This window comes from Pezoporus flaviventris, unplaced genomic scaffold (genome assembly GCF_033815535.1).
Source record: "Pezoporus flaviventris isolate CSIRO_AGI_PZ_B2104156 unplaced genomic scaffold, CSIRO_AGI_Pfla_v1 ptg000070l, whole genome shotgun sequence".
Classification (NCBI taxonomy): domain Eukaryota; kingdom Metazoa; phylum Chordata; class Aves; order Psittaciformes; family Psittacidae; genus Pezoporus; species Pezoporus flaviventris.
In genome coordinates, this window is record NW_026892618.1 from 2,590,452 (window position 1) to 2,606,075 (window position 15,624).

General features: G+C 46.7%; 2 protein-coding genes across 2 annotated transcripts; one reads left to right on the top strand and one right to left on the bottom strand.

Moving 5' to 3' along the window:
* Positions 1-294: 294 nt before the first annotated feature.
* Positions 295-12,579, bottom strand: TSPO (translocator protein). The gene is made up of 4 exons (XM_061472081.1): positions 12,440-12,579; positions 4,578-4,778; positions 1,347-1,485; positions 295-888 (listed from the first exon to the last, which is right to left on the bottom strand). Exons 2-4 carry the CDS (start codon positions 4,763-4,765, stop codon positions 712-714), a joined length of 504 nt encoding a protein of 167 aa, XP_061328065.1. The 5' UTR covers positions 4,766-4,778; positions 12,440-12,579; the 3' UTR covers positions 295-711.
* A 147-nt stretch (positions 12,580-12,726) lies between these two features.
* MCAT (malonyl-CoA-acyl carrier protein transacylase) lies at positions 12,727-14,863 on the top strand. The gene is made up of 4 exons (XM_061472080.1): positions 12,727-13,196; positions 13,362-13,449; positions 13,725-13,942; positions 14,164-14,863. Exons 1-4 carry the CDS (start codon positions 12,753-12,755, stop codon positions 14,584-14,586), a joined length of 1,173 nt encoding a protein of 390 aa, XP_061328064.1. The 5' UTR covers positions 12,727-12,752; the 3' UTR covers positions 14,587-14,863.
* The last annotated feature ends 761 nt before the right edge of the window (positions 14,864-15,624 follow it).

Sequence of the window (15,624 nt, forward strand, 5' to 3'; positions counted from 1 at the left end):
GGCAGCCAGAAGTAATGAAGATTGTTGGAAGAAGTAAACGACCCTCAGAGACCACCACCACAATTCTGTACGCATGCGGGGAACTTTCTGGAAAATTATGTAATCCATACGTAGCCTCATGAATGTGTATGTATGCCCAGTGGCTATAAAAGGAGGGCGTGTGTGGCAGCTGGGAGACACGTTAGGGGGAGCTATCCCCCGTGTCTTCCGGCGCCACAGTAAAGAATACCTGCTTGTCAGCTTGAAAACTTTGTTGGCAAGTTTGTTCCTGGAGTTTTCTCTGAATCGCTAGTGGTAAACATGAAAGATTCAGGCCACAATCGTGCCCGTCAGTGTTGATTCAGACCACAGTAGTGTCTGTCACTGTTAGGAGCAGCTTTCTGGAAGCTGTGTTAATATATGGCTGGATTTCTTCCTCTGGACCTCACAAAGTTGGAGTTCATGCTTATTTCTTGTAAGGGAATGCTGTTGTCATATAAACTATAATGCTGTAATATAGAAAACTAGTGCTTTTATAGCAAACTAACAGTGCTGATTGAAAACCCAGTCAGGAATACAGCCCTTTGTGACTTGCCTAGTAAAGGTGTATTTGCTTTAAACGAGTGCTGCTTTGTCAGCTTGTAACAGTAGAAGTAATTCAGCTAAAAATAAAATAAGGCTATTTAGAAAATTCTTTTGGAGGAAAAGAATATCTTTTTGGCTGGTAACTGTTTATTTGGATTGCTTCTTGTCACGATTGTCCTTCCAGACACGATAGTTGAGTGCAGAAGCCAGGGTTAGCCAAGCTAAATAAGGAATCATCAAATAAGCTGCTGTTTTGGTGACTTTATACCAGGAAACAGTTGCAGCTGTCGCCGTACCAGTCGTGAGCAGGAGAATCACCAACCCCTGAAACACAGGAAGGTGGTGGTCAGCGTTGGGTTTACTTGATGAGTTTTCTTGACTTGTGTACCTCTTTCACTCTGGCACTTGTTAATTCCTTCTCAGAAAACCAGCCAGCAACAAAAAAGAGAGATTTCTGCTGAATTATAAGTCAATTTGACTCATAAAACAATGCAACAGTCACAACAAAGGGTGTTGCTGCTGGGAGCAAGAGAGGGAGAATAAAATCCCACTCATCCATACCTTCTTTTTTTGTTACATTCACTACAAACCCAGTGTAACTTTGAGCAAGTCACTAGCTAAGTAAACGTGTCCAGTCTTTTCATGTCACAGATGCAGCCTGAAGAGATGTGGTGTGAATGAAGGCTCATTTTCAGGGAGCAATGATTATAACAAACTTTCGACTCATCACCTCGCCAATGACTGCAGAAGTCTATGATTAAGAAACTTACTTTTCCACTTACCCATCCCATTTTGTGAGCTCTAAAAAATACTGGAGTCCATGACCAGTTTAATGCCAGCTGCCCTGCATACAGACCCAGAGGAATCACCGACTTCTTGTTGAAGCCCCCCACTTCCTTCCACACCAGGTAGGAGCCATATCTGGAGAAAGCAAATGGAGGCTATAACTCAGCACACCGGTTAGAAAGCAACTGCACGTTCTTGATCAAATGAAGCAACTTTAGTGCTAGGGTCTAGGTTGATTTGAAAAAGTAAACATCCAGGCACTACTTGGCAGAGTAACTGACAGCACAGGGTTGATCACCTGCTGTGGACAGCAACAGAGAGAGATTAATTCCCTATCCTGCCAGAGTACTCATTTCTAGGTGCAGAGCAGCAGATGACATCCTGTGTTTCAGTCTTAAAAGAGAACGCCATGCTGAAATGGAAGCAAGTCAAGAGGCAAGGCTAAAAGGTAAGTCTCTAAATAGTGAAGAAACCATTAATTTTGGTACTAGGAAATGGTGCTTTAAAAATAAATTCAAAAAACCTCAAACCTAACACAACCCATTGTTTAAGTGGATGAAATGAACACAAGAGAAGTAGGAACTGAGTGGCATCCCAAAGCACCGGTGAGGGTGGGGATGTATGGCGTTAGAGCAGGAGGAACCCTATAGCCACTTTTCAGGAGGAAGGGGGATGAAGATGGGGAGAACAAAGATTTTTAGGAGTTCTGTGGAAAGAATCAACCAGGAGGAGTGCCCAGCACCCTTCCTGTCTGCAGTATCCCAGCTACTGAAAGATCTTCCAAAAAAATTCTGAACAGATCTTCTTAATGCTACAGAAGATTGGTTTGCTGGAGGATCCCAGAATGTAAGTTGCTAAAGACAGGAATTCTCAGGATCTCGGAGATGTACTGATGTAAGGTTTGTTTTTTGCACTGAAGGAGCCTGATTAGAAGGAGCATTCATCACCTACAACTCTTTCGCTCTTGTTTTGATTTTTCCCTTTAGACATCAGGTGGATTTCAGTCCAGATGACTGTATAGCCATTCCAGGTGACCACAGTAGAATGCCCTGGATAAAATGCCAACATCTGGAATTGCACCCGTCTCAGTAAGTGTAGACAGGTTCTATCCCGGCTGGATGTGAACTGGGCTGTACACAAGGCTGGACAGCAGGGGGCTCCCGTGTATCTCTGCTGGCAGCGGAGCAAAGATGGAGACCAACTTTAAGCATTACGGTTTTTAGGAGCAGACAGACATCCATAAGAGTAATTGGAAGGAGTTTGTCTTCATTTGTAGGTCATACAAGAAGGATTTATTTTTTCCTGTTTACGCCAGTTAGTGGCACAAGCTTGCTTCCTGGCCATTACTTTCATAGGGGCTGAACTCTATTTTCAAACTGCTCTGAAATCCCAGCAGTTTGATTGCAGAGTGTTAAAAACAGGAAGGGGGGGGCAGGGTAAGGTAAAAGGCATCAAGACCCCAATCTGTTCCTAAGTGATTTACAGAGCCACAGTGTGGGCTTAGAGTTGTTCATAACCTAACTTTAAATTCAGACCAATATCACAATGTAGAAATCTAAAGTTAAATGCCGAGGAAGGCATGTAAGCTTACTAAATCCTGCTTTTAGTTACTTCTTGCTTTTAATGTATTCAAGAGATTCTAAAGGAACCATATGTCTTGATCAGTCAAGGAATGCATGCACATGATGGATTACAGAAGAAAAGGTGTGGTAGTAAGTATGATCTTTTTGCTGATGTACATAATCAGGACCATCCACCTCAGAATATACTGATTCTGATAGTATCAAAGTACTGATAAACTGTCACAACTTGAAGGAATGGCTTCACAGGAAAGCCACTCAGCTCTTGTCCCTTTGATCAAGGCATTCTTTAACTCTCAGGACAATAATGATCTGATTCAAATGGTAATAACTCTTGGAATATGCAAGAGTAGAACAGCGCTTTTTAAAAGTACACACTGCAAAGAGAGAAAGCAAAGAGAATACTGATGGGAATGGAGGGACAGTACATGAGGCTATAAAAATGACAAAGCTTTTCTGGAAAGCAAATGAAACCAAATGAGCAAATGTGTGAGAGCCAATTTAGCATTCAGATACAGTTTCAGACACTGCATCATTTCTGTATTTTGCAACAAGTAGTGTGGTATTTAAGATAACCTGCAGGATGAGTTATGCAATGTTCACTTGGAAAAGATCTGAAACTTCATATAGTTAAGCCAGTGCTATATACACACCACTTGAAATGTACTGTTGTGATGGACGAAATTAATGGGAGATGGGAGGGATTAAGCCATAAAAGGCATATTGCAACCTAAAAACTATTACTATTGCATTAGCAACAAAGTGTATTTGATAGCTAGGAAAAAGCATGATTAATCTTGCCGTGTAGCTAGTTCTTAATGAACAGCTGCAGAAAGACAAAGCATCCCTTTGTGCCTGGGGGCTGCACTGATCTCTGCTGAGGCTCTAGGAGCAGAGTGCACCCTCTCCTCTGTGGCACAGCTCACCAGAGTTAACATAAAAGCATGCACTGTTGGGTGGACAGCTTCTGAAGCAGTCTGTGAGGAGTATCAAAACTGCCCAGTCTCCTGAGACATCCTACTTCTATAAATATTTTTACCACATCTTATTAAAAGTAACAGCTGCTAAAATACAATATTATTAAACTTTTAAGGTCCCTTTGGGGATGGTATTTAGCCATGTCATTCCTTGTTCATTTGACAGAAATTGCTCTGCTGTTAAATAAGGAGTCAGTAGATGTTTCAAGCATTTAGAATTTAACACATATGTTTTGATTTTGGTTCCTTTTAATTGAGCTCTGTTAGAATAGTTCTATCCTAATTCTCTCCCTCCTCCCCCCCCCCCCCCTTTTTTTTTAGTATCATTTTACTGAAATTCCTGAAGGACATGCGTAGAAGAACTCCCAGTGCTGCCTTACTCCATCACTGACAGCTTGGCAGATATTCCCCTCAGGATGAATGAGGAAAGCAAGTTAATGGCAGCTTTTCAAATTCCTGCTTTTGATGTGGATACTTGTGCATACAAGATGTCCTATCAAACCCACACACAACTCCCAAAGCATGTCCTTACCTGTTAAACAGGCAGCTTGACAGAGTTTCTTATGAATATACAGCCACAGGAACACAATCATAATTCTCTGGTACAGCATTATACAGTAAGCAACTTTGAGATCAGGTAAATGCCTGAATACAATGTGAAAAAACATACCCCATCGATGTATAGACAGCTCCCCAAACAGGAGCAAACACCCAGTTAGGTGGGCACCAGGATGGCTTCTGTAGAGATCCGTACCACACTGGCAATTTCTTTTTTGTTAGAGTGCTTCCTAAGAATCCTCCTGCAGGGGGCAGGAGTGTGAAACCCACTGCCGGGGCCCAGGCTGACACCACTTCCATCCAGACGGTGAATCTGGAACAAACACGAACATGTGGATTGGCAGTGCCGTTTTAAAATGCAACTACAAAACATGTCCATTTCTAGCAGATTTAAAAACGTGCACATGTATGTGAGCCGCAGCCTGAGCTTGTCACGGGGAATGACTGCAACTGAAATGAATGGATCTTGTCCCAGGTCCACTGGACGATACCCCCATAAAGGAACCTATTACTTGGTGGGGGGAAGTGAGGCCTTCCCCCTCAGCTTCGTGCAGTATGATTACTGAATTTTACCTGCATAAATATCTTTACCCGGTTTGATATCATATGAACTACACTTGGGGAAAAAAAAAATACACACTAAGAATTCCTGTATTCACCAAAAAGCCCATTCACTCAACGAGATCGTACTGTCAAGAGTAAGGAAATAGTGTGTGTTGTCCTGTGCTCAACCAAAATAATTGTATCTGCTGTGTTTCATTTTTACCCTCAAAAAGGTGCTGAGGATGCTCAATGGCTGGTAAAAGTGATGTGAATTAGTAGCAGACACTTGAGAACCTGACTCTGAAACACCAGGGAGGACACGGAAAAGATAAGTACATAAATGATGTTTTGTTAAACAAGGAAGGAGATGTCTGGTGGAATCATCCAATCAGTTGCAGCAATCTTAGCTGCCAAGCCCATAAAGTGTGCTGGATTCAACTTGCCCCCAGAAATAAAACCAAATCATGCCTTGCTCTGGTAGGCCACGCTGGTTTAGAGTACAGGCAGCAGTAAAAAAGTAAGCAAGGAAACTGGAAAAAGCTTCATTGCAGATTTTCTGGCTAAAAGCCAAATGCTACAGAAAAGCAGTGTTTAGCTTGCTAAAATATAAACAGATTAGAGGCATGATAAAAAAGGGCAGAACCAAAATGCAATGCATTATTTTTTCAAGTGTACAGTAGGCAAATACACGCAATTCCTGTTCGTGTGTCCTGTGGGAGGGGGGGAGATTGCAGCAGTGGGGAGAGGGCAACTGTGGAAGTCCCAAGAGAGAAAACAAAAGTTTTAGAACAACCAGCATTTCACAGGCTCATCAAAGAAAACTGCTGTATTGACCTGGCTGTTCTCTTGGCCTACATTTAAAAGGTTTTATTGCTGTAGTTCTGACTGTTGGGATGAGGAGGCAGGGACTAGGAAGAGGAAATCCCCCTTGTAACAGGTGTCCTTAAACCGAAAGGAAATGGCTCACAGATGACGTTGCACTGTCACAGTTCTGCTGCTGCAGTGGATTTCTGTTTGGAGAACAGGTATGAGCTTGGCCAGCAATTGCACTATGGTGCAGTATTGCACTCAGGGGCCTGCCCATACAGTTATGCAGATTTAATGAAGAGATTTCAGGGGCTGGGACCACAAGCCAGATGGGCTTTAGATGGGCTTGTTCAGCCTGGAAGAGAGAAGGCTCCAGGGAGATCTTACAACAGTCTTTCAATACCTAAAGGCACCAACAAGAAACCTAGAAAGGGACTTTTTACAAGGGCATGTAGTGACAGGACAAGAGGGAATGGCTTTAACCTGTCAGATGGTATATTTAGATTAGACATTAGGAAGAAATTCTTCACTATAAGGGTAGTGAGGCACTGGAACAGGTTGTCCAGAGAAGTTGTGGCTGCCTCATCCCTGGCAGTGTTCAAGGCCAGGTTGCTTTCAGCAACCTGGTCTAGTGGAAGATGTCCTTGCCCATGGCAGGGGGTTGGAAGTGGATGATCTTCAAGGTCCCTTCCAACCCATTCTGTAATTCTATTGCACGGGATTGTGAAAAATCCTGGTGATAGAAGCAAAGCAGAATTTTGAGGCAAAACAGCATGGAGGGACTGGTAAAGCATGCAGGATTAAAAAGCTTGCAAGGAGTAAGCAAGAAAGCATGTGTAGGCTGCTGGGCTGTGGGCGTGCCTTACGGGAGAGTTGTGGGAGGGCAAGGAATAGGAATGCACACAAAAAAGGCAGCAGACAAAGCAGGACAACAGTAAAAGTCAAAAACAGAACAAAAGAACAACCAAGTAAAAAAGCTAAGTAGGGAAGAAGCTCATTGCTGTTGTTACTGCTGCCATATGGATTCTGCTTACTATTTGCTTAAATATTCTCCTTGCCTAGATCTGTAGTGCTACCCTCCTGAGGCAGCAGGCTGTCAGCTGTGGCACACACTACTTGTCACCTGTATTGACAGCATGAAAGGCTCTGCTTTGACTAGGATGTGAAGGAATTGCTATGTGCAGGAGCAGTAAGATGCAATGGGAAAAGAGCTCCAGCACAGTAATTCTCTTTGGTTGCCTTCAGATAAGGAGGTTAAGTTAGAAATTTAAAGTTACTAAGATCTCATTAATTCCTAACCCTGTTGGTCTTGCTTTGCCTACAGGGAGAACACTAGGTTTGGTTCTCTACACATGCTGCAAAGTGCTGGTCACCTGTGCAGCTCCAGCATAGCTGTCAAATGCCAATATAATTTTTAAAGTGATAAGCAAGGACCCAAAGGGTTTTATGCTTTATTTGGCGGTAACAATATCAGGGTGGCTTCCTGCAGGCATTAAGCAACTGCACTTTGTCAGTGGTTCTGTCAGCTTCTCCCTAGGGAAGAGTCTGAAAGTGTTCTGCAAGCTGAAAGTGCTAAATGCTATAAAATTGGAAAAGTACTGCTCTGCTGCAGTTACTGGTGAATAAATTATGTTGCTATATTATTTATTTTTGCAGGACAAAACCCATAGTCTGTCTGTCTGCATGTCAGAGGAACAACACTGAAATAATTCTTAAACAACAAGAGAAGAAAATCAGGCAGGCAAACAGCAGTGGGGAAGGCACAAAGAACTGGGGAAAGTGCAGCCATGCATGAAGAGGAAAGGGGAAGGAACAGAAGAGATTGAATGTACTGGCTGGAATTGAGTGTTGGTGTCCCAGTCTTTTGACCACTCTTACTACTAATTATATATTGTGTTTTCCAACAGTATGTCTCATTACTTCTCAAGCTCTCTTCTTCCAAAATACTCTCTCTTGCATAATACCACTGAGACAGAGAAAAGAAAGAACATGCAGCAAGATCAGGACATACCTGTAGGGTAGACCACAGCTGTCCATCAGCAGTGGCAGTTGATTATTTTAATCCACAAGAAATTAAATACTGTTGTCAATTTCCCATAAAAAGCAGTAGCTAACTAGGGAGCAGCACTAGTTGATTGTTGAAGAAGCCATGTCCATCTTGCTCTGCTTACCTGGTGTAGGTCTTTAATAAGAGCGTAAGTAAAAGGCAAAGATGCACTGGAGAACCTGTGCACTCAGCCAGTGCCGCAGTGTGCATTTGGTTAGCTATGCAGCACGGATCTCTGTGAAAGTAATCACAGAGTATATAAAGAATTATCAGCCTTTATCCTTTTAGAGTACAGCTGATAACCCCAAAATTACTTAGTAATAACTTACACAGTACAAGTTTGCTAACACAGCCCCTCTGGCTGCAGGTGAACTACACAACCTAGAAATAATTGCTATTTTCCCAATCATATCTCAGCTCTACTTCAGGGCGACATCTGGTTGTGCAATATTCTGGCACCCTGATTTTCATCCTGAAGAAACCCGCATGTCTGTGGTGGTACTTGCAGTGTGTGCTCAGCAGATACTGCCTCTGAGAACCACCACAGTTAGAAATCTTTCCTTCCACACACACTTGTTTATTTCTGTTTCCAGTTATCTCTGCCCTGCAACACTTTGTTCATCATCCTGCCCATTTTCTATTTAGCCCTACTCTGAGTTCAGGCAGTTTAAGCAGTGTAATGAGGGCTGCAGCAGCTCAGTTTGTTTTACAGACATGTTAAAACAGTTTTTCTAGGTACTCAAAACATCCAACTTGCCCAAAGCTGTTTCCAGCTACATAAAGGAACAGGAGAAATAAAGGTGGGGGACAACAGTGGTGCAACTTGCTGCTCAAGGGGCTTCTATTTTTTCGCAGGTCATTTGTCTATGGTGGTGTAACATGCAGAAAAACAGAAGCTTTCAGTGCCCTCCTCTTCATAGGATGGGGTGTACTATAGGTAGGAATAGATATATCACAACAGAGGCTTTTTTCAAACAAAACCGTTTGTTTTCAGCCTGATGAAAAATGATCTAAAACACTTCTTGGCTTTGAGCAGGTCCCAAAGGCAGTGGGTCCCCTGCCCTTCTCCAGATGCTCCCAAAGGAGAGCTCAGTCAGCAAGAAGGAGAAGGAAGGACCTGCTCTAGTGTGATGTGTCCCTGCCCATAGCAGGGGGTTAGAACTAGATGATCTTTAAGGTCTCTTTCAACCCAAACCATTTCATGATTCTATGACAACTAGTTTAATTGCATATGGTTAACATGAACCAGCAGTGTGTGCTTGCAGCCCAGAAAGCCAACCATATCCTGGGCTGCATCAAAAGGAGCATGACCAGCAGGTCAAAGGAGGTGATCCTGCCCCTCTACTGTGCTCTTGCGAGACCTTGCTTGGAGTATTGTGTGCAGTTCTGGTGTCCTCAACATAAAAAAGACATGGAACTGTTGGAACAAGTCCAGAGGAGGGCCGAGAGGATGATCAGCGGACTGGAGCACCTCCCGTATGAAGACAGGCTGAGAAAGTTGGGGCTGTTCAGCCTGGAGAAGAGAAGGCTGCGTGGAGACCTCATAGCAGCCTTCCAGTATCTGAAGGGGGCCTGTAAGGATGCTGGGGAGGGACTATTCATTAGGGACTGCAGTGATAGAACAAGGAGAAATGGGTTAAAACTTAAACAGGGGAAGTTTAGATTGGATATAAGGAAGAAGTTCTTTACTGTGAGGGTGGTGAGGCACTGGAATGGGTTGCCCAAAGAAGTGGTAAATGCTCCATCCCTGGCAGAGTCCAAGGCCAGGTTGGACAGAGCCTTGGGTGACACTGTCTAATGTGGGGAGTCTCTGCCCATGGCAGGGGGGTTGGAACTAGATGATCTTAAGGTCCTTTCCAACTGCAACTATTCTATGATTTTCTTACACCCCTGTGCCAATAAACCTCTAATCCCTTCCTTGTGCAACTTAGTACTAGCTGCCCAGTCACAGTCGGCTTAAATTATAGCTACCACATTAAAAACACAAAGGAAATTCTCTCAGCAGCACTAAATTAGCCACGTGGTTCTGGGTTTTCCAGTCCCTACTGGTTTGAGGTAGATTGACAAAGCTGTGAGCATACTGTTGAAGGGAGAGGGTGTACCCAAGACAGATAACTCTCCCTCTCACCCTCTGCAGTATATTTTTTTGAGGGCAGATAAGGTTCTACTCAGGTCTGAGAGGTAGCATGTAACTTTCCCATGGGGAAAAGGCCTCTTCCTGAGATACAGCTGGCTGAAGAATTAAGGGGTACATACTTTATTTATATTAATAGGCAATTTATGTGTGTTGTGGCTTTAACTCCAGGGGAACCACAACACTAAATCCAAAGTTACATCACAGTCTGGGAGATAGAATATGGCTACCACAAAAAAAGCAGTCTTATCTTTATTATCTAATCTTGAATAATAGACACTAAAATATCTAGCAAGTATACAGTTTATGTTTATAATATATAACTAAAAATAAAGAATATGGTATTTATTTGTGGATCTAATGCAAGGTGCACTCATCAGGTCTAGAGACAGCTCTCACTGCCCAGGCTCCACTTCTTTTAAAACACCATGCACAAGTTGGACAAACAGATCTATAACTTGTTGAAGATTCACCTATTGAGAACTGAAATGTATGCTACAGCAAAAGCTTCCCAGCTGATAATTTGCCAATTACTGCTCAGTCTCTTCTAATCTTTCCCTCTGTACGTTTGTATAAAATCCTCTGCAAGCAATGTAAAGAGAAAACATCCTTTTGACTACCTCCCTTCCAGACAGCTACCCAGTGTCCCGCTGTAGGCTATTACTATCATCAGTATTACTAACATTGTAATTATTATTATTCATCCATCCACTTAGAAAGTGCTACAGAATCATAAAACAGTTGGCTGGAAGGGACCTTGAAGATCATTGGGTTCTAACCTCCCTTCCAGGAGCAGGAACACCTTCCACTAGACCAGGTTGCTCAAAGCCCCATCCAACCTGTCCTTGAATGCTTCCAGGGATGGGGCAGTCACAGCTTCTCTGGGCAACCACTACACCTATTTTTGAAAAGGCTGGTTCTCCTATATTCTGGATATTCAGTTTACGTTCTGCCTAGGCCTGACTCTCTTCAGCTTGCTTTAACAGGTTAAAATATCACAAGCGCCACATCCGAGGCACGCTTCAGTAGCAAGAGGACGTTCATGGGGCATCACTACTGGTAAGTCTCAAGTGCTCTACAAGCAGTCTGCTCCCTTTGCAGTGAACCAGAGACAAAATGGCTGTACTGAGGTGCCCTCGGTAACAGCCACAGTGTTACTACCTGGGCTGCAGTGGGGGCCAGTGGTTTGCAGGAACTGTTCTCTGCCCTGGTCTTTGCCTCTGAATGCAGCAGATGTGAAGGTCACCCCCGTGACTTTTCCCAAGGCCTGATGGGCACCTGGTGGCACAAACTCTAACCTGGCAGCCTAGGCAGAAGGGGCACCCCTGCTACGAGGTGGCCTACGAGGGAGCTGGCTGTAAAGGTGCCTGAAGCTCCAGCACACCCACTCAACACAATGAGTGCAGTCGTTACCCTCAGTTCTCCCTGAGGTGCCACCTCCACTGGCCCACGTGGGAACTTGCCATCCAGCATCTCAGCTCACCTTAGCACAAGCGGTATTGCTGCTTGCACTGTTGGTAGATGCAGGCACAGAGTGGGATGTGGTGATACAGGTGATACGTATAACCCGTATTGCTGCCCACACAGTTCAGCTAACCCAAGAAAGTCACTGGCTTTTCCAGCTCTTGTACCTGGAGGCTTACAGAAAGGGGGGGAATCCTCTTACGAAGCAGCACAGAACAGAGATGAGGAAAGTGAGTAAATCTCATCGGGTTTCTTCTGAATTGATCTGAACTAAAATTCAACAACTTCTTGCTATTCTGACCCATTTTCCTTCTCCCAAGTTACACTACTGATGCAGAGGGTTGACCAATGTACAGGGGGTCTGCGTATCACTACTACAGTCTCTTTTACTGAACTGCCCCATGAGGTCTGACTCCCAGCTAGACAGTTTCATAACCTTAAGTTATGCAAAGTCCTTGCACAACTGCAACTTTAGCATGGCAACTTTCACCTTGTTTTTTTATGATCTTGCCACTGAATGCTCGAATCAGTAACGTGCATTTTGTGCTGATTTATACGCATTACTTGTAAACTCAGAAGGAAAAAAGCCCTTTCTTTCGCCCTTCTAAAGATGTCAAATTAAAAGCAAATTACAGAGACCCTTGAAAGAAAACACCGTCAGGGTAAGAGCGGCCTGAAGTGGCCGTCGCCGGGGTGCCCAGGGCGCAGGTGGGCCGTGTGAGGAGGCAGAGAAGCAGGACTCCGAAAGGCCCAGGCAGCGGGTTCACCCACCGCCTCTGACCGGGGGCTGCACAGCTGGACAGCTGTACGCGACCGGCCAGCTCCGCCGGCAGAGCCGCGACGCGCGGTGCCCCGGCCCGGCCTGCCCGTGGGGTCCCGCCGGACTCCGACCCCTCAGCCCCAGACGCGGCCGCAGCGAACCCTCCGCCGGCTTTTTTCCTTCCCGTCCAGTCAGTCCCTCAGTCAGAGCCGGCGTTACCTCTGTTCCCGCGCTGCCGCCGCCTGTCGCTCCTCCTACGCCGTGAGGCGGCAGTGCCCGCCCTCCGGCCCGTCCGCGCCCCTCCCACCGGCTGAGCCCGCCTCGAGGAGCGGCCTCCCCCCGGCGCAGGGCGGGAGGAGTGGTGTAGTGCGGTGTGGTGTGGTGCGGCGTAGGCCAGGCCTAGGGCGGCGGCCTCCCTCCCTCTCTCCGTTTGCTCTCTCCCGGCGCCCGGCGGGAGGGCGGTTGCCGGCGGGGGCCGCCCGGTTCCCGTGGCAACGCGGGGCGCGGCGGCGCGGGCGGGCGGGCGGAGGCCATGGGCAGCTGGGCCGCGGCGACATGGCGGCTTGGTGGCTGCAGAGGGCGCGGCGGCCTCCGCGGCGTACCGCGGCGGCGGGGCAGCTCCCGCCCCGGCGGTGGGGACCGGGCGGTGACCCTGAGCGACCTGCTGCAGAGCTCGGTGGGGGGCGAGGAGCCGGACGCGGCGGCGGCGAGGCGGGAGCGGCGTTCCCCCCGGGAGGGCACGGTGCTGCTCTTCCCCGGGCAGGGCAGCCAGTTGGTGGGGATGGGCCGCGGGCTGCTCCGGTACCCCGGCGTGCGGGACATGTACACCCTGGCAGAGAAGGTGCTGGGCTACGACCTGCTCTCCCTCTGCCTGGAGGGGCCGCAGGGCGAGCTGGACCGCACCCGGCACTGCCAGCCCGCCGTGTTCGTCGCCTCCCTGGCCGCCGTGGAGAAGCTCAACCACCAGCGGCCTGAAGTGAGGGAGCGGCGGGGCGAAGAGGGGGGGGTGAGGTCGGGCCCCATGGCGGGGAGGCCGGGGCCCGGTCTCGGCGGCACCCGAGTCGCAGTGGGACGCGGGGCGGGCCCGGCAGCCCCCCGCGGGAGCCGGCTGATGTGTGGCCTCGGGTCTGTCTCCGTGCAGGTGGTGGCGAACTGCGTGGCGGCGGCGGGGTACAGCGTGGGGGAGTTCGCGGCGCTGGTCTTCGCTGGAGCCATGGGCTTTGCCGAAGGTGCCCGGGGAATGTGCTGAACCCCCATAAGGGTCTCCCCTCTGCCCTGTGCTTTTCCCAAAGCATCATACTGTGTCCCTCGCGCTTTTGGTTTTGTTTTTTAATTGGAGGTTATATCTTATTTTCTACTTCAACTGTTCACTCTGTGTAATACAGCATTAAAAGTGTTGACGTTTCACAAGAGTAAACAGCCGCCCTTTCTTGCGCCGCAGATGCAAGACGGTGTTGGCTTCTCGCGGCTCCTGTTTACCGAGCATCTCTCTTTCTCTCCTTAGCGCTGTACGCGGTCAAAGTGCGCGCCGAAGCCATGCAAAAGGCGTCGGAAGCCGTCCCCAGCGGAATGCTCTCGGTTATCGGTCGGCGAGAGGCAAATTACAAATTTGCCTGCTTGGAAGCCCGTAAACACTGCGAGTCGCTGGGTATAAAAAACCCCGTGTGTGAGATTTCAAACTATTTGTTTCCAGACAGCAGAGTCATTGCAGGACACTTACAGGTATTGCTTCCAAATAACTATCCCTTCAGCTGAGTTTAACATTTTTTTTTTACTTAAAACTTTCACTTTGTGCATCTGTGTGGAAGTTATGTACGGCCTTCGTTTGCCCTCAGTTGTTGGGTAGGGAAAGGAATCCCTTTGCCACAATGAGGTGGTTCTTGTGGGGTGAACTGGGTAAACCTTTATCATGCAAGACTCTCACTTCTCTCTCTCTCTTATAGGCTTTGGAGTTTTTGCAGGAGAATGCCCGAAAATATTATTTTACACGTACAAAAATGCTTCCGGTCAGTGGGGCTTTTCATACCAGACTTATGGAACCAGCGGCAGAGCCACTGGCTGAAGCCCTAAACTCGATTGAGATTGAGAAACCACTGGTCTGTGTCTATTCCAATGTTGATGGCAAAAAGTACATGCACTCAAAGCACATTCGGAAGCTGTTAGTGAAGCAGCTGGTTTCACCCGTTTTGTGGGAGCAGACCATGCATGCTGTATATGAAAGACAGCAAGGAACAGAATTCCCTTACACGTATGAAGTGGGGCCTGGGAAGCAACTAGGAGCTGTTCTCAAAAAGTGTAATTTAAAGGCCTGGAAACAATATAACCATGTAGATGCTCTGGAAGATGAGGAAGCAGCAAAGACCTAAGTAGCCTTTTGAGAAAAAGTCCATGCAACTTGTTTTTTTCTACCTAAATTTTAAAAAGCATAAACTAACTGTGCTCCCGGAAGAGGAAGTCTTAAACATTTGTAGCTTCCTGTGATGAAAAGAGCACTGTGCATGTAATCCAGATGAACATTTTCCTTTCTTTGTGTGCCTCAGGTTTGGAAGGGGAGAGCAAATTCTGGCTCTTCCATCTGTGTCAGGACTGCAGAACTGCCAATAAAGATGCCAGACAGTTGCCTGTTTGGCCTCAGTCCTGCAAGCAGCTTTCCCCTCTCTTTTTCCTGTTTAACTGGGGGGGTGGGGGGTGGGGGAGGGAGGGGTTGGTGCTGGAATGACCTCAAGTTGAATGTAGCTTTGGCTGTGTACTGTATCTTGTATCCACATGGAAACAAGGTAGAGCCAGGCTGTTGGCTCCAGGTTGCTGAGGGCTTTGCGCTGGGCTTGAGGGTGCGTTGAGGGGAGCCAACTGGTTGTTACAGCTTTTGGTACGTTGATGTTCCTGTTTCTTACCTCACTTGGTTTGCAGGACTCTTATCCGTGTAAAATTCTTGCCAGGCAGAAGATGTTATGAGGAACACAGTTTTCTTCATGTTAAGCTATAAATAAACTAGAGCTTCTCCTGTTATTTTTAATGTTGTGGGGTGAAGGGATTGTTTAGTCTGGAGAAGAGAAGGCTCAGGGGAACATTATTTTTCTCTACAACTACCTGAAAGGAGGATGGAGAGAGGAGGATGTCATTCTCTTCTCCCAAGTAACAAGTGATAGGACAAGAGGTAACGGCCTCAAGCTGCACCATTTGAGGTTTAGACTGGGTATTAAAAATAATTCCTTCACCAGGAGAGTGATCAGGTATTGAACGGGCTGTGCAGGGAGCTGGTAGAATCTGTTCCTGGAAGCATTCAAAAACCTGTGTAGATGAGGCCCTCAGTGACATGGTTTAGTGGTGTGCTTGGCAGTGCTGGGGTAATGGTTGGACTTGATGATCTTAAAGGTCTTTTCCAATCTGGCTGATTCTATGAT